Source organism: Mixophyes fleayi, chromosome 5 (assembly GCF_038048845.1).
Source record: "Mixophyes fleayi isolate aMixFle1 chromosome 5, aMixFle1.hap1, whole genome shotgun sequence".
Taxonomy (NCBI): domain Eukaryota; kingdom Metazoa; phylum Chordata; class Amphibia; order Anura; family Limnodynastidae; genus Mixophyes; species Mixophyes fleayi.
Genome location: NC_134406.1, coordinates 81,292,758 through 81,314,167, shown reverse-complemented (window position 1 = coordinate 81,314,167; position 21,410 = coordinate 81,292,758). Strand labels below are relative to the sequence as shown.

Sequence of the window (21,410 nt, the reverse complement as noted above, 5' to 3'; positions counted from 1 at the left end):
AAAATATATAATTATATAGTTGGGAAAGGGAACACATTTGATGGCTAAATGGTGCTCCATAAGTAAATCTAATGAAAATACAGCCAAATTATTGAGCTGTACACTGCACACTGTCATTCTGCATGTTGTGGGAGAAGATCTTTGGGATCAACTGCTGATAAGATCTGTCTGTGACAGCTATGGGGCCTGAAGTTGAGGGTGCCAAGGCGATGCCTGTTCATCTGCCATCCATCCTCCTAAAGCCCCTGCTCTACAATCAGTATTGTTTATTTATATTGCACCACGAATTACACATCCCAACCACTGATTTTTTTTATTTTTTTTTAAGCCTCTCCAAAGTGGTTTTTGCTGTATATTATTATGTCATTGCTGCAATATTTGTAATACTGGAATATTAATCTTCTCCAAAGTCCTAGGTCTATTTTACTCCAAGATTTGTCTATATATCTTGCATCCATTTTTACCTCTATTTTAATAAGTTTTGCAGTCCTCAATCTTCAACAATGGTTTCATTTTATCCACACTCTCGTAAGCGCAGAGTGGTGAAGTTCCCAGGCTAATGTTCCATGGATTGTTTCATCACATCTAAACCATAGAAGACTCAAACTATTCCAGAACACTATAGACCTCTTGGTGGCTTTCATAACAAGTGCCCTTCTAGTGCAGATTATCAACTTTCAATGTAATATTCTGGCGGTTCTCTACTTCCTCGTTACATCCAAGTCTCACTCAGTGGAGGATCCAGGGAAGGGGGGGGGTGATCGGGGCGATCGCCCCCCCTAGCAGACACTTGCTGCCGACGGCTGCACAGTATGTGCAGGTCCGTCCAGCCATGACAGGCATGGACAGTGTTCTGCCAGACTGCTCTGATTGTGTTTAAAACACAATCAGAGCAGCTGGGCAGCACACTGTCCCTGCCTGTCACGGCTGGACGGACCTGCACATACTGTGCAGCCGTCGGCAGCCTAAACTGTTAGAAAGGAGCGGGGCCTAAATCGCCCCCCCCTAAATCGCCCCGGGTACAGTAGTTTTCTAGATCCGCCCCTGGCCTCACTTTCATCTGGCCCACTATGCATGCACTGTTCATGACCATGTCCAACACACTTCATCACAATTTGATTTTGCCAATGGGCTTGCACACACTGGTTGTGGCAGCCATTATATTTGAGCACAGAACAATCAGAACTAAACAGACTACATCCCTAAATAACAAGAGTTTCAAGATAATCATAATTACAGTAAATAAACAATATGTCAATAGAAACGATAATAAACAGGAACAATATAAATAAATAGAATAATAAATAACAAGTTGAGGAACTTTCTACATAATATCTGTATATAAGTACCATTTACGGAACCGCTATCTTGCAATAGTCCTTATTGTAATACATACAGATAAAAATAGTCATAAAATCTTCTAAATGCTTTCCTTGGATTATTTGGTCAATTTTCTATTGTGAGCTAATATATATCCACTATTAAAGTAATTCTATCGTTTTAAAATAAGCATTGCCCAATCAATTGAATGTGTGTCCAAAGCACAAAGTGATTTATTTTTAACAGATGTAAATAGTCAACAATTCAATACATTATTATATCATGATAAAGTACAGTACAGCACAGCCAATACCAAAAGATAAGTACATACCAATGCAATCGCTTGCGCACGCTGCGCACCCACCGGACCCGATGGACAATATTCTGTATAGAATATTGTGTCAGAGTTGACTGAGGCCCCAGTGAGATGCAGCTAATATATATACAGTCAGTGTTTCATTGTGAACAATAGAGATGACGTAGATTGTTTCTATAGGTCCAGACGTTGGGTGGGTCCAGGCCAGACAGGTAATAGGTTGATTCAATCTAAGGAATCCAAAGGTGGGGGTCTTCTCTCCAGGGGGTCCGCTCCTTTTCATAGCCAGTATCATACAAAGGTTTTACTCTCTAATATCAATAACTAAAGTATGCAATGTGCGATCTCTTCGCCGACTGCACCGGACAGCTGCTGATGATTAGGGCTTCAATATGATATCAGGCATGACACCTTTCCTATTACCTAAACCTTTAATAACACTACAATGTACATATAATCAACATATATATATATATATATATATATATATATATATATATATATATATATTTCTCTATATATATATATATATATATATATATATATAGACTAATAATAAACCGAATACTATCTGCTCCTGAATTACAGTGTAACAGAACCAATATGAAATTATATAAATAACTAACTGTTGTAATGCGAGTGTGTGCGTGCGTATTTTACCGTGCGAACGCACCACGTCACGTAACGCGTGGCGTACGCTTCGCAATACGCACGGCAAACCAATATTAAACCAATATACTTTCGTTCATCCAATTATACGACTTTGACAGTCCACCCTTTGATAGTACAATAAACTATCACCTTAAAGATGTTATATGCAGGATCTCAGTACCACGTTTCATTGTTATGTAATACAAATCCCCCTTGGTGTATGTCCACGCTGTTCGTAGATCTAAACAAGTTATCATAAGAGAAAGTCTTAATCCTCTAAACGACTTCTTCATTTACTATAAACCGTACACTTCTGGAGCTTGGAGATAACCTTTTGTATGCCCTTCAAGGGTGCAATAAAACACTTAATACATTATTTGGAAAGGTACATGGTACAGTAGAACGTGTATCAGCTATACAGAATTCTTTACTACAGTTCTTCAAGTTTAACAGGTTCTTCTGTCCAACGCATGTCTTTAAGCTCAGAATACATTTAAACACTTCATGTTCATCAATAGCATCATCCTATGTCTATCGATAATGTCATATGCAATCTCCTTCAGCTTGCGTTAATATACACACATCTAATAATGTCACCAGTTCTTTTCATCAACACTTGTGGGCGGGCTATTGTCTGTTCGTTCTTCCCAGTTTCCCAATACTCAGATTTAACAGTGATCGGCTTGCAAAGCATTGGGAGACTTCAGACTAAGTCCTACTTTTTCCCTTAGTGACCTCCCGCCTATAGTTCGGGTACCTCAAGAATATTTAGTGGATAGAGAACTAATCCTACTTGATATATTCACTGAGGCACGTGTGAGCACGCCCAGCACTTTGTTTGGTCTAAAACCTTACCCTCCCAAGAATGATAATCAATCTCAAGGATGCCTGCTCAAGTCCGAATATTACTGGACTGGCATCGCTGGGTGTGTCTCTTTTTAACTATGGGGTCGCCGTACTTACGGACGTAATGCTACTCAGACAATAGCCCCTCGCACTTTCTCCAAGCTTTCCAAATTTTCCTTTACCCCTGAATTGAATAGAGTAGTTGGCCGGACTGATTATGCTACTAACTTCTTCCTCCCCAATACCTCCTTATCATTACCCGAACCAGTCTCTGTCACCTGCTAATAATATTTAAAAGAATTAACCGTCCTGAGAAGAGAGTGAAATGAGAGAACACAAAAGAGGAAAAACTACAACTTCATGCTGGACAACAGTCTTAGCCTTTGGCTCAGGTGCTACTAACTGCATTCGAGGCCTTCCAGTACAGACTCATGAGTGCCCTTGGACCCTTCTCTAAATGTTGGCCCCTCTGCAGTGGGTGGTATGGGCACCAGTGTGTCTCTGCTACCCTTGAAGCCGTGAGGCTGGTAGCCTACACCTGGTACCTGTCTGGCAAATAACCTAAGCTTAAGAAATTACTGCTCCACAATTTACTCTCCTGATCCAACATCCTGACAGTTAGTGTGACCTTTCAGGAAACAGTGTTTTGGACGTTCTCGGTTGCTGTCTCACTATTTACCTTCTCTCAAGGTCTAACCCATCTCGCGATGGGTCAAGAACATTTCAAAAACCGACAGGTTAGGAGTCTGCCCAGGGGTGATCTCTTGGTAGCGGGAAAGGACTAGTGGCACTTCAATCAAGTTCCAACTCTTATTCTATTCAATTCATTCTACCGAGTACCACTACTTTATGTTCACACTGGTTTATGGCTAACTGAAAGTATGTGATTTGTTACCACTACTCATACATTATACATCTATTATCAATAACATGAATACCCCTATCATCTATTATAACTCTAGGACTATCACATTGAATAACAAAAGCTTTGAGTATGATACAGTAATACATTAGACACATTTCAATACACCTCTACCCAGACATTTTTCATTGGTACACCAGTGTATACTTGAGGATCCTGCATGGTGGTAATTGGATGACGTGTATTTGTTTTACCTGGAGGAAAACCCATCAGCAGGAGGGATATGGGATGGCTCTATTAGTCTACCTTGTCCATCTCTCCAGAGTCCACCAGACTCCTCACCACATCTCTTCACCTTCCAGACAGTTTATCCCTCAGGTAACACAAATCTTCCTATATTAACCAATATGTGTATGCGTGCATGTGTGTGTGTGTTCACCTTTTTTAAAACTAAAACAATACAACGAAAAACAAACAAAACATAGATTTGTTAGCTGTCACATAAAACCCTGCTGTCTATTTGACAGCTATGTTCTCCCTGGTGTGACAGCCCTGTATGGTTGTGCGTGTAAGTGTGGACCTTACTAGCAGCTACTTCAGTTGGTAACTGTGTCACTGTATAAAGTCCTCTATGTAGTGTCCTAATCATGTGCTGGTATTGCTATAAAACGATTTCTCAGTCACCTCAACATCGCCCTCTAGACTAGAAAAATGCTAAAGACCAATGTATATCAATCGATTTTCCCTCTGCCAACTCACATGTCATTCTCAGTACCTCATATTCAGCTACTTGACTAAGTGGGAAAGGCAAAGAGGTCTCTTTCTATAACACTTTCTTCAAATATAACAATATCCAGTACATGCCTGTCTAACAGTGAAAATTATAAAACATGAAAATTCTACATTTTCTAGGGTTTCACATTATGTCGTATCTTGTGGTAAAAATCCTACTCCAATGTTCTACACAGAGATGCATATCTGTATGCCTATTCTCTAGCAATCTCCTGTCTCCACCCTTTGTGCATCCATAAAAAGGCACATTTTTGTACAGGAGGCACGAACCAAAACAAAAAACAAAACAAAAAAAAAACAGATATGCAATCTATAAAACATGAATCGTATTTCCACAACAGAACCTTTCTGCTTAAAAAAATCAGCAGTTTCTATACACATGAAAACAAAACCCCTGACTGTTTCTGTAACTTATGTCAATCTAGTGTGTGTATCTCTGAATTTGTCTTATGTAAAAATATAAAATATGTTTTAGCCCCATTGTTGAGACTGTGTCTGATTTTATCTCTACCAGAGCAGAGAGAGAGAGAGAGAGAGAGAGAGAGAGAGGGAGAGAGGGAGAGAGGGAGAGAGAGGTAGAGGTAGAGAGGTAGAGAGGGAGAGAGAGGTAGAGAGGGAGAGAGAGAGAGAGAGAGAGGTAGAGAGAGAGAGAGGTAGAGAGGTAGAGAGAGAGAGAGGTAGAGAGAGAGAGGGGGAGAGAGAGAGAGAGGGAGCGAGAGAGAGAGAGACTAGCGTTTGTGTAAAGAATGAGAAATAGGAAAGCAATGAATGATGGGAATACAAAGGTTTGAATACAAACATACATGTAGAAAGGGAGATTTTTACAACAAAATGACAGCTGGATTGGACTCTGACTCTATGGGGAAATGGCTGTATTCATTCCACTGTTCCCCTTAGCTATTTGCTAACTATGACCCCTCCCCATACTTGACTAGGGGTTCTTAACAGTGCAATCCAGTGTCGTCCGTCATTTGTTCATTAAGAACTCGGTATCTCATTGACTACATACCTTTTCAACGGACTTTTCTAACTTATAATAGAGAAATGTAAAAATGTACTCTTAGTGACTCATATTTTCTCTGAAATACATAAAACGATATTTTGGAGCAAAGTATGTACATACTTCATTGTTGGATAATGATTCTCAGCCAAACAAATTATCATGAGTCACTGCAGCCTAAAACAAAAGAGTGTTCCAATTGTCTATTGTTAATTAGTCTTTCAAGAGTAATTCTTCTATTTCTCTATCTCACCCCTTTTAAACACTTGTCTATACTTCTTTTGTGTCCCCTTTATCTGTGAAAAGAAAAACAAGATAGTTATCTTAAAACAGCAAACAAAACAAACATTTCTATTCTTTGCCGTCGGCTAGTGATTTAGGAAAACAAACATGTGACAACATAAAACGAACAAACAAAATAAACAAAGATTACTTTTAAAAAATAAGTTTCTTTCTACATTTTGCACCTTAATGCTCACCACAGATTAACTCTAGAGTCGGCTATATTTCTCCCCCGGAATATTAGTTGTTACAGAGTGTGCAATCAATTAAAGGGGAACCTCTGAGAGAAGTGTACGCCTCCTTTGTGGATGTCTATGTGATTTCCAACCCAGGTATTCATTCTTCTCTCTACACAGTTCCTACTCATGTGTCCCTTCTTATGGCAGTAGAAGCACGTCCCTGTCATGTCTGCACAATGTTTTGCTAGGTGTCCTATTTTATTGCCTTGAAAACACTTCCTCAACTCGTGTTGTTTCTCTTCCTTTTTACAATCTTTCCTAATGTGTCCTTCTTCTCTGCAATTGTAACATCTCACTATTCTGGGTTTCCTGTTATGTGGGTTGTATTCTGGTGGTCGTGTGTGCAGTCCCTCTAGTGCTGGGATACTTATCATCATTACCCTATCACTTAGTGTCTCTTTCTGTTTGTTTATACTTTTATCATGTTCTATAGCTGACTCCCTGAGAGCACTTACAGTGGTTCCTTTCCAGTATGATAATGAAGTTTGCACCCTTCTTTTCAAGTTCTCCCTGAGGCCATCCATTAGAACTTTAACAGCAACCTCTCTGTAATATAGATTATCTTTTATGTCTGGTACCCCAGTATATTTGCCATTGCTATCAAAGTTCTGCAAAAATAGTCTGCTGCATTTTCACTATCTTTTTGCTGGATACTAAAAATTTTACTCCAGTCCACTATCACTGGGAAATATGTGGCCAACTGTGTGATTATATGTCTAATATTGTCCTGATTATCATCCTCGGTTAAGGATTCATCCTCCTCCAACATACAATCCTTAATGAACTTTTGTATGTCAGTATTGAGAGGAAGACAGGTCTTCAATAATACTCGCCAATCGTTATTAGTTGGCTCATACACATTACCATAATATCTAATAAACTGCTGACATTTGGTCAAATCTTTCCTAGGATCAGGGAAATCAGACAAAATTGAAAATGTTTCAGACCTAGTGCATGGATCATGCTTTGCTACATGTTTTAAGGGAACATCACTATTCCTGTCTGCTTTCCCATTGGGAACTGCTGCTGTGCAGACAGGATGTAAGTCTACCAAATCACTGAAACTAGTTTCTGAAATTGCTGCTGCAGTACAATGGATGTCTCCCTCTGTGTTAACCTTTTCATTATTCTCACCACTTTCAGCAGCTGCCCCTGCTGGTGGGACCGTTCCTCTTCTCTGTCCTGAAACATTACTTTTAACGTTACTTAAAACAACATACAACTTACTAGTTACAGTTTTTACATTTTTGGTATTGGCTGTACTTCCCGCCCCGACCAAATTTATCGGGGGCGTGTTTGCGCTCAGTTCGCCACGCTTTGCAACGCACACTTCCGGAATGCTTGTTTCCGGTACGCTTACTTCCGCTGAACACGTGTTTTTCCTTACACTCACTTCCGCTGTGCTTTCGCTGCTCTGCCACGTGTTACCTTCCATTTGTCACGATTTTAAACAATGATTATGTGCATTTCTCACTTTCGTTGACTTAATCAACCGTACTTTATCTTTTACGGTATTTAGCACCTCTGCATTAAAACTCCCTGTTGTTGGGAAAGGCCTATCACAATCTTTGGTCATTTCGACCCACGTGTCACAATACACAGTTGCGTATGCACCATATTTTGCACACATGAGAAATCTCGCTGACTCAATAAGACCTTCCTTAGGCAGTAAATTAGCAATCTCTAGCGTATGCCTAGCACCCATGTTGCACAATATACTTTCTACCCGGAACACAGACACACCGCAATGCTCTGTTCCTTCCGGCCAAATGTGAAATATAGACACACCGCAATGCTCTGTTCTTTCCACTAAATAATTTCAACTCTGTTGCTATACTCACCGCTAGAGATCTATAATGCTCGGTGAACGTATTTCCTTTAGCCGCGTTCACTCGCTTTTCTCGCCCCTGGCGAGGATCCCTAATACAGAAATATCACTGTGGGCCCCAAGGGCTATCAGCTCCTCGATACCCTGGCTCAACCACAAAAATCTGCTGAGTTTATTATCGCTGGGAGCGCAAGTTAATACAATCAACCTGCCTTTCCAGTATAATTCCTCCTAGCTGCTTCACCAATTCGCATTAACGGTGCGATCGGATCGCACTGCCTACCAATACTAATTATTAGCAAACCTTGCGATCTATTGGTAGCGCTTTGCGAAAACCCGGTTTTCGCATTCGGTATACCTGCCCTGTATACCGTCCTTCAGTTGGGCAATCCGCCTCGTCAGACAGCAACTGAGCACTTCAACAATAAACAGTGTATCTACGTTTCAAAATCGCACACTATACACCTTTTCTGCGCAGAAAATTGAAAGTTCCCAACAACCGTAATAATGTCTCAGAGGCTTTCACAAGTAATTATACTATGCATATAATAACTATCAAAACAATTGTTCAACCACGTGGCAAATCTACCGGAAGTTTGCGTACGCACAGCAGGAAGTACACATACGCACAGCAATGCAATACACTTTAAACCATTAAAACGACAATAAAAAGAAACATTTTTCTTTCTTGTCCCTAGATTCTAATTAGCGTTCCTTCAGTCTATGCAACAACGGACATTCAGTTTCGCAACACACAGTGAACCACAGGTATTAGACGCATTACGTTCTTTCCTGCTTTATGCGACGCGTCCGTCAATCCCCCCTTTGTTGAGGAACCGAATATCGTAAGCGTTGCATACCTGCCGGTAACGTAACTCCAAACTCACGAGCCCCCAAATTATTAAAGTAATTCTATCGTTTTAAAATAAGCATTGCCCAATCAATTGAATGTGTGTCCAAAGCACAAAGTGATTTATTTTTAACAGATGTAAATAGTCAACAATTCAATACATTATTATATCATGATAAAGTACAGTACAGCACAGCCAATACCAAAAGATAAGTACATACCAATGCAATCGCTTGCGCACGCTGCGCACCCACCGGACCCGATGGACAATATTTTGTATAGAATATTGTGTCAGAGTTGACTGAGGCCCCAGTGATATGCAGCTAATATATATACAGTCAGTGTTTCATTGTGAACAATAGAGATGACGTAGATTGTTTATATAGGTCCAGACGTTGGGTGGGTCCAGGCCAGACAGATAATAGGTTGATTCAATCTAAGGAATCCAAAGGTGGGGTCTTCTCTCCAGGGGGTCTGCTCCTTTTCATAGCCAGTATCATACAAAGGTTTTACTCTCTAATATCAATAACTAAAGTATGCAATGTGCGATCTCTTCGCCGACTGCACCGGACAGCTGCTGATGATTAGGGCTTCAATATGATATCAGGCATGACACCTTTCCTATTACCTAAACCTTTAATAACACTACAATGTACATATAATCAACATATATATATATATATATATATATATATATATATATATCTCTATATATATATATATATATATATATATATAGACTAATAATAAACCGAATACTATCTGTTCCTGAATTACAGTGTAACAGAACCAATATGAAATTATATAAATAACTAACTGTTGTAATGCGAGTGTGTGCGTGCGTATTTTACAGTGCGAACGCACCACGTCACGTAACACGTGGCGTACGCTTCGCAATACGCACGGCAAACCAATATTAAACCAATATACTTTCGTTCATCCAATTATACGACTTTGACACCACATATAAACATAAATACCAGAGAATATTTTCAATGAAAATACCACCATACGTTTGCAATAAAACCAGCCCTAGAATAGAAATAAGTCATCCAACATTTACCTCAACGACTAATGTGCCATCAATCACTACTTTTAATTTGGACTCTTATCCGAAAGGATTCTTCATAGATTAAATAGGTTCACAGACTAAAAGACATCATATATACATATTAGTTTTCTATTGCTGTTGCCTGAATGTCACATTTCAGAAGTCAATCCAAAAATGAATCAATTAGTAACATTTTCTCACATTGCTCTAGGACACTGAGAATCCATTCTGCCGTTTTTATATGGAATAGCTAAAGAGCAGACTAACATATTACTTATGTAGTATATAGCATACAGTGTGAAATTTAAATATCATTAATATTTGAGGTGTTCCATGACCAAATAAAAATGTACACAAAGTACACAAACCAGATCACAGATCACCACAGGACAGGTCACAGAGATCTTTTTTTTTTTTGAATACATGCAGGGCCGCCAAGAGGAATTCTGGGTTCCAGTACAGCAACTTAATGCGGCTCCCCTTATAGTTGACTACTGCAGTAAGATAGGTGCTGCCAGGCAGCTGTGATGAGCTGTTAAAGGGGGTGTGTTCAGGGGCGGCTGGGCCGGGGGGGCATATGCCTCCCAGGCTGGACAAAACAAGATTGTGGCTGGTCCCCCGTCCCCCCCCCCCCGGGACCAGCCACCTTCTCCCGTTGGCCGCGGATCCTAAGATCCGTCCCCTCTCCCTCCCGCTCTGTCTGCCGTCCTATTGTGGTCATATGGGTTGCGCACCACGTGACTTGTGCCATCCCATGTGTGAAGAAGGGAGGAGTAAACTGCCCAGCGTGCAGATGGAACCAGGTAAGTTAAGGGGGTGCGGTAGTGTGTGTGTGTGGCAGCATTTGAATGTCCTGTGTGTTTGTGGTCAGCATTTGAATGTCCTGTGTGTTTGTGGTCAGCATATGAATATCGTGTGTGTTTGTGATCAGCATATGAATGTCGTGTGTGTTTGTGGTCAGCATATGAATGTAGTGTGTGTTTGTGGTCAGCATATGAATGTAGTGTGTGTTTGTGGTCAGCATATGAATGTAGTGTGTGTTTGTGGTCAGCATATGAATGTAGTGTGTGTTTGTGGTCAGCATATGAATGTAGTGTGTGTTTGTGGTCAGCATATGAATGTTGTGTGTGTTTGTGGTCAGCATATGAATGTAGTGTGTGTTTGTGGTCAGCATATGAATGTAGTGTGTGATTGTGGTCAGCATATGAATGTAGTGTGTGTTTGTGGTCAGCATATGAATGTAGTCTGCGTTTGTGGTCAGCATATGAATGTCGTGTGTGTTTGTGGTCAGCATATGAATGTCGTGTGTGTTTGTGATCAGCATATGAAAGTAGTGTGTGGTTGTGGTCAGCATTTGAATGTAGTGTGTTTGTGGTCAGCATATGAATGTAGTGTGTGTTTGTGGTCAGCATGTGAATGTAGTGTGTGTTTGTGGTCAGCATATGAATGTCGTGTGTGTTTGTGGTCAGCATATGAATGTCGTGTGTGTTTGTGATCAGCATATGAATGTAGTGTGTGTTTGTGGTCAGCATATTAATGTCGTGTGTGTTTGTGGTCAGCATATGAATGTCGTGTGTGTTTGTGGTCAGCATATGAATGTAGTTTGTGTTTGTGGTCAGCATGTGAAAGTAGTGTGTGTTTGTGGTCAGCATGTGAATGTAGTGTGTGTTTGTGGTCAGCATGTGAATGTAGTGTGTGTTTGTGGTCAGCATGTGAATGTATTGTGTGTGTGGTCAGCATGTGAATGTAGTGTATGTTTGTGGTCAGCATATGAATGTAGTGTGTGTGTGGTCAGCAAATGAATGCATTGTGTGTGAGGGGGCCAGCAAATGAATGCAGTGTGTGTGTGTGTGTGTGTGTGTGAGGGGGGGGGGGGTAGCAAGTGAATGCAGTGTGTGTGTGTGGGGGCCAGTAAATAAATGCAGTGTCTGTGTGTGTGAGGGGGGTAGCAAGTGAATGCAGTGTGTGTGGGGGCCAGTAAATAAATGCAGTGTCTGTGTGTGTGGGGGAGGGGCAGTAAATGAATGTTGTAAGTGTGTGGGGATGGGGCAGTAAATGAATGTAGTGTGTGTGTGGGGGAGGCAGTAAATGAATGTAGCTTGTGCGTGGGGGCCAGTAAATGAATGTAGTGTGTGTGTGTGTGTGGGGGCCAGTAAATGAATGTAGTTTGGGAGGGAGGGGGGGTCTTAATATAATGTGGGAGGTAGGCTATTAATTTAATTGTGGAGTGCAGGTGGGGGCTAATTATTGGATGCTATTTTATTTGTGGTGATGGGGCAATTTAATTTAATAGTGGGGTCTATGAATTTATGATGGGGTAATTGGACCTTTAAAATAATGCTGGGGTGGTTTGGGAGCTCTTTATTGATTGTGGGCTGTTTGGGGAAAATGAAGTCTATTTATTAAATGTGATTATGTATTTTTTAATGCCTGTGATTGTTGTGGGAAATGGTAATATTTGTTAAATGTAAATGCTATTTAAATTATTGCTGGGGCTGTTTGGAGGGAGGGAAATGGGCTTATATTTTAAATGTGTTTGCTATCTAATGTCAGGGTTGGTTGGAGGGAGAAACCAGGACATTCTCTCCTGAATCTGGTGGGACAGTCCCGTATTTGGGTGACTGTTTTGCTTAGGACAGTTGGGAGGTATGTCCTGCTTCACCGTGTACTGCTCGTGAAGGCAGAACTGTGTGCATCTAACAGTAGTGCACACAGTATTGCCTGGGTATTTGTCTAAAATGATAACCATACTACATCATAGGGGGTTACCCTTTCTAAAGTGCCCTGGTCCCCCAGAGCCTTAATCCAGCTCTGGGCCTGGGCATAAAAATTTATATATGGATTAAGCAACACTAAAACAACCTCTTTTTATATAGAAAAATATATATTGTACCAAAAACCCCCCTTTAAGGATGGCCCGCTTCTTATGGGCCAGTGCTGCGTGCTTTGTGCTTGTCATCCGGGCTAAAGTCTGCCAGCCCTCCCCTGGGTGTGGTCATACTATTGTGAGAGTGGTAGTGCATCATTGAGGGCATGCCTAGGCCAGGGAAAACTCTGCATTGCTGCATACACCATTGGCAGAAGTGTGCAGCACCGGCTCGCCGAAGCGTGACATATGTTCCAGCAGTCCTGACTTTCAGGACAGTGGGGCAGTGACCTAAAAGCACCATTTTTAGTGGAATCTTTTTTAGCTAACTTTTGCCGAAATATGGTAACATACAACAATAGCTAGAACACAGCTGCACAGCAAATATAAAAACAAAATCAGACATCATAAGGTCTGTCAATTCAGAGACAGTTACAGATAGCTGGGAATTTATTTCTGAGTATTGTAAATTTACCAGCAGCATTATCTAGCCTCTTCTGATTGGCTGCCTGCATATAGACCCCTCAGCTGATAATACTTCATAGTGTAGCTATATATTCAGCCATGGCTGCTTATTCAATTTTTGCCCACTTGTCATTTCCATTATGACTAAAAAAACACTATCTTTGAGTTGGAGCCATCTTGGATGCATGCAACTCAACAAACATATATATATATATATATATATATATATATACGCTTCTTGTGTGACATCAATTTTACACATATGAATGCAAAATGCATCTGACTCTAAATGAGGCAGAAAGATTGAAACACAATGTAGGTGAGTATCTAACTTACAACCTTACTGAGAGACAGTTACTGCCTTATTATGTAGTCGGAGTCTGGGCTCAATAATGGGTGTAGTGCCTCACTAGTCGCTGCAGTTATTTAGTATAAGTGATACACTTTACCTGAATAAATATAGAGCTAATCATTCATAGAAATGGTAAGAATTAATCATCTCTGCAATTATTTATTCTTGAATTTTAATGTAGTAACTGAATTCTATAGAAGGAATATCTTATGAGTCCTTTAACTGTAGCATGTCAATAATCTTGAATCTCCACGAACATCCATACATTCTACTCTTGCAATAATCTTTCACTAACCAAATAAAAAACAGTCCTTTAAAGGTAGAGATGTTCACTGACCTCCTTTGGTCTTGGTTTTGAGTCTGGATTAACTTCGTGTATTGGTTTTGGTTTTAGCATGATTTTGGATGTCGTTTTTTTCTAAAATCCCTATTTTGTTTTGCTAAAATCACATAATTTGGCTCTTTTTTTATCCCTACATTATTATTAACCTCAATAACATTAATTTCCAATCATTTCCAGTCAATTTTTGTCAAGTGACAAGAACACTGCTACCCCTCCTGTTTCTGTATGAGCAATAGCACTGAGCAATGGCACTGGAGAGTGACAAGAGCACTGCTACCCCTGTTTCTGTGTGTGCAATTGCACTGAGCAATGTGACTGGACAATGGAGAGTGACAAGAACACTGCTACCCCTCTTTCTGTGTGAGCAACGGCACTGGATCTCCTGGGGAGGGAGGTACTTATGGAATCCAAAACCCGCAAGATCCGATAACGCAACAATGACGTTTTGCCTCGATTCAGATCCAAGGGCGCAAGGAGATACTGAGCCGGCTCACGAGCCTTCTTGGATCCCCTAAGTTCAGGTGGGCTCGGTTTTCAGAAAACCAAGCCTGAGAATCTCTATTTAAAAGCATTGTCTTATTGAGGTCTTGATCTGGCTGGAGGGTCTCACCTCTCTCTGGGTTGGGGTCTGTGACACCCTTTAACAAGATAAAAGTAAAGCAGTGACCACAGAATGCTACACTATTTCCATATAGTTTTCATGCAGTTTTCACAGTATCAGTGACCAGTACCAAACTAGGGATGTGCACCGACCACTTTTCGGGTTTTGGGTTCTGATTACCTTCAGGTTTTGGGTTCTAATGGGTTTTGCCAAAACACCCGCCTCAAGGTTTTGGGTTTTGGGTTTTGGGTTTTGGGTTCTGATTTTTTTTTAAAAAAGCATAAAAACTGCTAAAATCCAGATTTATTTATTTTTCACTCCTACGCTATTATTAACCTCAATAACATTCATTTCCACTCATTTCCAGTCTATTCTGAACACCTCACACCTTCCTCCTAATGCTGAAGCATTAGGAGGAAGTGGTTCTTGATCTTTCCCTACCTTATCCTCCAAATTTTTGTTCTCCAGTATATACGCAGCACAAGAGAGCGTACCCCTAAACCACACACACTCGGCAAAGGCTTTAAAAATTATATGCGGCACAGGAGAGTACCACTGGACTGGAGTTATACAGCAGTACCACTGGACTTATACGGCAGGATCAGTGAACTTAAACAGCAATACCACTGGACTTATACGGCAGGATCAGTGAACTTATATAGCAGTACCACTGAATTTATACGGCAGGATCAGTGGACTTATACAGCAGCACAGGACAGCACCACTGGATTTAAATGTGTGTGTATGTGTGGAGTGCAACTAGCAAAGAAAATGGGGGTCCATGCATGGACCCACAGTCCTAAAACTGTGGGTCCATGCAGGTGCATGCAAAAGGTATTTATGGAGTACATGAAAATCATTTTTTCACCATTTGTATTCTCATGTCATCTGGGTATATGTTGTGGGTGAGTATGCAATATAATCATTCAGGAAGATCTATAAACACATCCCTGTGGATAGTATATTTTGCATAGAAATCAATTATGTAATTTGTTTAGGACAGAGACCACATGGATTTTTTTAGCCTTACCACACTAATAATAGCACTGCCTTGGCCACAGTAACATCTCCACTTCACTGACGAATCCCTATAGTCATCTGTCACAATGAATTTTGCCCCCTTCCGCCCACTGCAGTTCTATTTAAAATGGACTCACACAGCATTTAACCATTGAAATGGTCTGTTGTGTGCAAAATTGACATTTTATAAATTTGTTACACTTTTGGTTAAATAATGGGGCAGCCTTGCATAACATATATCCTGCTTTTGTTGTTGTTATTGCAATATAGTGATACACAATCATGTCTCCAATGACCACTAAACCTTTGGATCGAGTTTTTCTTTTTTCATGTCTTTTCCACTTTCTGAAATTCATTGGTCATTTAAAAGCACACTGGTGCAAGTTTCACAAAGCAAGTGGCTGATGAGGGGTAATAGCCCCCAATGTCTGAAAGCCTTGGAAAAATGACAGACCGATGTCTACATATTTTACCCACTATTTATTTTTAACATTTGCAATAAAAAGTTTTACCAAATAACCCTGTTTTTAATGGAGTATGAAACATGAACATTGTTGTTGAACACAAAACACATTTAATAAATGAGATGTTCTAGGACCCGCTAATCAGCCAGAGCAGATCCTCCTTTCACAGAAATATGTTTATTAGGAACTTCAGTTTTGTAACTGGTGGATTACATTTCAGACACATATTCATAATAGGCTGACCAAATTACCTTACAATTCCCCCCTGTAGCTGTGTAATTTCTTTCAGAGCGGCAGTTAATGCAATATACCATAAGCAATGAGTCTGCATCTGGAGCTGAGCAGCCTTATTGGCGCAGTCACAAACTGTGACTCACAGCTCACTGCAGATTAAGTCAGAGCACAACAGAACGCAGACAGCTACAAGTAACGCCCCCCGTCCGACCGCCGACTCCAGGATCCCCCCGCGGCCAGCAAACAGTGACCACCCCACCCCCCTCACCAGGAGAAAGATCTGAAGTAAAAAAAAAAATGCCACTGGGTCCCCTGGCATGTCCCAGGCCAGGTAATTATTAAAGCCCCCCCACCCTCTCGGCACCCCTGAATACATGTGTATTAGTTTTACAACAATGAAATTATCAATTTTAGTATTTTAATCAGCAATATATTACAATAATTTTTGTCATACTCATGTATTTACTTAGTTAGTCATTGGTTATCATAACAGATTGACTGAGAAAACTCCAAGCTCCAGTCATTCTGTACTGTTTAATTGCTAATTAAAACTATTGTTTGAATTGCATACTTTACAAAAATAATGATATTATTAATAATAAATATATATATCAATGTATATTCAGCCTGATTCATCTTCGAACTTAAGTCCATTTGCGTGCTGTATCTTGCATTAAATAGCACTGCACTTAAAACGTACCTTATGCAAATGGACCCAATTGCATGCAATTCTTGTCTGACTGCACGTATGCTTGTCACCAGCTAACACAGAACATGTGTAGGCAAGGAAGATAGACCATAAAAACGCATTGTATGTATGGATTAAGTACATCCTGATTTATGTATTTACTAGTAAAAAAATGAAAAAAGTTTTAAATATTATTTTTATTACTGATTATAGAATTAAGAGTTAATTTATTTTATAAAATATACTTTTTTTTTGCAAGTGTTCTAATGTGCTTTTATATTGCACATTTGCATGAGTGTATCCTACCCTATGTTCTGTCTGTCTACATATGGCAAGTAACGTTTTGCCGGGGCATACGCATACCCAGATTCCAGTGGAAGCAAATATTGAGATCCTCTTGTATTTGAATATGTTTGGAAATGAGCTTGGTTCCCGTTTTTTAAATGCAAGTTGCATGCAGGTTACATCCGAAAATGAATCAGGCCCATAATACTTAAAAACACCTATTCTAGTAAATGAGATAAATGCACAATAAAGGAGATAAACTGATAAACAATGCACTCAGGATGTCAACATTACAGGTCTGCTTAATGGATTTCTAGGAGCACTTCCGCACTAGTAAAGTACCCTCAGGGAGACCCCCCTTAATGTGCCCTTAAATCTTATTAACTAGTCCATAAAACTACATTTTATTTTTCTATGTGGGCAAGCTAACTAAAGCTGGGTACACACTACAGAGAAGTAAACGATTAACGATGTACCAACGACAGAATACATTTAAAAAATCCTGATCAGCATACCGATTGACGTGTACACACTATACACGATTATCATCAGATCTCTGCTCTTCATCTGTCAAAATTATCGGCTGCAAGGTAGTCCATAAAAGGCAAGTGACAGCTCAGGTCTTAATTCATTGAGAGATGTTCAGCAGAGCCCGGCAATTGTATTTCTCAGCCTGTCTTGACACAGCACTGTGTTAAGTGCCGAACTGTAAACAGGCCGTAAATTCTGTGTGACAGCTTTATCTCCGGCAGCTGAAGTTTAACCCCAGGAACGGACAGACGCTGCTCTAATCTTCTCATGCTGCACTAATCTTATCCGTTCCAGCCAGCACACAGAGGGTTAAGACTACATGTGCAGGGGGTGAGAGAGGGGGGAGCAGCCCCATACATCCATATCAGTCTCTTCTCTAAGGAAAAACAGCCACACACAGTTGACAGAGACCGTGGATCATGACAAGATCAGCAGCAGGCAGAGACCTGAGACCTGTCACTCTGAGATACATTATTGGCCGATAGTCGGGTGAATTCATACACACTGCAGGATTGGAAGGTGATTGGTCGGCAAAAATTAAACAGTACGACCAACCAAACGATACGATGATCGGCACTTTGGGGCGACTTTAGATTATTGTGTAAGTATACACACTACACGATATCTGATCAAACAGTCGGATGTCGGCTGATTTGTCCAATTATTGGACGAAAAACCTGTAGTGTCTACCCAGCTTAAGGTGTGTAATGCCCCAATCTGCCTACTTCCCATCAGAAGACAAAAAAATGTTAAACTTCCCTGTAAAAACCCATGCATTCACACAAATATAGGTGCAAATGGCTACTGTAGTAGTAGGCTGACATTTTGCACTATAAATTACGTTTAATGTGAGTGAAATTACAGCATTCATTATTAGGATAAACTCAATTAGATTTTAGGGGACCAGTGATTGTTTTTTTCTTTGGCATACTTGTATCTAGTCATGTCTTCAATCTAAAACAGCTAAAACCAACACAAGGTTTCTGGTGAAAAATTTACATTGATTACAGTAACATACACGCTATTTAATATTTCCAAACTACCATTCCCAAGTAATTAATGTTAGCAAACTTATCTATCTTAGTTAACAACTATTTGCCTTGTGCTGGGCTGGCTTTTGAGTGATGCCATCAGTGCTCCATACAGGGCCCCATGTTTGATTTGGGGGACCCACCCTTAGCGGCCTTCTCCAGACCTTTCTTTTCTTTTAAATATATTTGAGAGTCTGATGTGTGCATGTGTGCCACTATGTATAAAACCCAATCCTGTGTGTGCCATCCATGCCAATGACCACATAGACCATAGGAAGCGGCAAGCAGAGAGCTTGTGTCTTTCTTTTAGTCCACAGGGTCACACTAGCATCTGGAAGACATATTCAACTGCTTAACACAGTTAAGCTGAGCTCCGTTTCAGAGAAAAGGTGGAGCATGCAATTCCAAGAAGTCAAATAAGGGGAAGAGAATGTGTGTGACATTAAATGGTAGAGGGAATGAAGGGCTGACAGAGTTTGTTAAGCACTAGACACACCCCTCTGTGAATTTTACTCCACCCTATGGTGACAGCCATGCCCCCTACAGTGCAAAATGGGGGCAGGGTTGCAATGCATAATCACATTTGCAAAGGCTCGTCCTGGCCTTGTGAGAAGACTTGGTTTATATGTACCAAAGTTATTTCATGTGTGAAATAACAGCATTGAAAAGCAGTCCCAACATAATAGGGATATAGAAATAATAGAAACCTCACTCCTTCTTAAACAATTATTAAAAATCCTTTATGAATTGACAAATGTAAAAGCATTGTTATAGTCACAACTTTGTGGTTTCAAACCTAAAAGGGTTCTTTGTAAAGCTGAGCGACCACAAATTCTGTACATATTCAATTAATATTTAAGCCTCCACTGGTTTGAAAATTAGACCGAAGAAACACCCCCAGCGATGAGTGTTGCTAAGGTACATCTTATAGAAAGAGAAATCTTATAGACACAAGAGATTGTGCATACATTCTTTATACGTTCACATTATAGCTACCTTGTGTGTCAGAACAATCATAGTAACTAACCAACCAAGTCACTGTAACAATGCTTTGAACAATAGTGTTTTTTTCAGCTAGAAAACAAATTTAGAGCAGTGTTTCTCAAACCCACCACTAACAGTGCAGGTTTTCCAAGTGACAAGAGAGATAATTATACCACCTGTGGATCTGTTACAATATGTCAGTAAGTAATGAATACACCTGTGCTAAAGCAAGGAGATATGGAAAACATGCACTGTTAGGGGTCCTGAGGACCAGGTTTAAGAAACACTGATTCACAGCAATGCTCAACACCATTAACATTGCAGGTTATGACTTTGATTGTATATTTACTTTTGAAAAGATATTCAGTAAAGGCGCTTTATTAAATTTTTATATATGGGTGGTACAATGATGAGTATTGATGACACACAACATTAGGTTCAATGCCAACCAAGAGCTTGTATGTTCGCTCCAGGTTTGTGTGGTATTCTTCCAGGAGGTTCCGTTTCTTCCCACAGTACAAAAACATATTGAAAGGTTAATTGCATTCTGTGATTCTGTCTAAATGGATTTGTGTGTGTTTGTGTGATAAAGAACTTAGACTATAAGCTTCAATAGAGTAGGTACTGCTATAAATTAAATAGTCTCTGTAAAGTGCTACAGTGATATATTGACACTTTTTAAATATATAATAATAAATAATTATTTAAGAAGTAGACCATTTCTGTTATATATACATTTTGGGAGGATTTGGTAATAATGCATAGGATACAAACACCACTCTACCATTACAGTCTATTACAAGTATTTTTTCCTACAGAATAAGGAGGAATGAATTCACCTACATTATATTAATTATTTCTGACAATAGCAATAAATACTGCAATCCTTTATCTCTGTCCTAAATGGTTTTAAATGTATATGCTTATATTTCTTTTGTTATATTTTGTAGGTCCAGAGATCGATCCCTATTGGTATGTGGGCCGTGGCGTTCGACCAATTGGCCGATTTGGAAAAAGGCAGCTGAAAAACAGGAGCAACCTGCAACCTCACTTCAGTCCCCTCTTTCAACTGGTCTTGAGTCACTTGAAGAAGCAGGATGGACTACATTTAGATAATGATATAGAAAGCTGGTGACATTTTATTAAGCTACAATGTTAAAGCTTTTCCTCCCCCATCCATTAAACACATGTTTACTTTTTCATTTTGCTGTACACATGGCAGTCAAAGCTAATTGGGGATATATGCAAACAAGCGGTAGATGAGTATGCAATGTTTCCCTTGACTTCAAATATTGGATGTTGTTTTCAAGGAAATATTGCTGAATCATGTAGAGTATATACTGTATATATGCAATATATATATATATACAATATAGGTGATGGAAAGCTAATTTGCTATATTGTAGTTCATGACAAGACTGTACATCAGTGTTTGTTATATACTTGCCTCACCCCTGTGGATGACACCCAGTGCAGGAATCACAACAATTCTTTGAATACAAAATACTC

General features: G+C 39.9%; 1 protein-coding gene across 2 annotated transcripts in view; it reads left to right on the top strand.

Moving 5' to 3' along the window:
• The window catches only part of LOC142158487 (prolactin-releasing peptide-like), a 72,648-nt gene extending 51,547 nt beyond the window's left edge, over positions 1 to 21,101 (top strand). For both annotated transcript variants that reach the window (XM_075212463.1, XM_075212462.1), the window contains exon 4: positions 20,852 to 21,101. In XM_075212463.1, coding sequence (XP_075068564.1) covers positions 20,852 to 21,036 — 185 coding nt within the window. In that variant the 3' untranslated portion in view covers positions 21,037 to 21,101. The remainder of the gene's footprint in view (positions 1 to 20,851) is intronic.
• Positions 21,102 to 21,410: the final 309 nt, after the last annotated feature.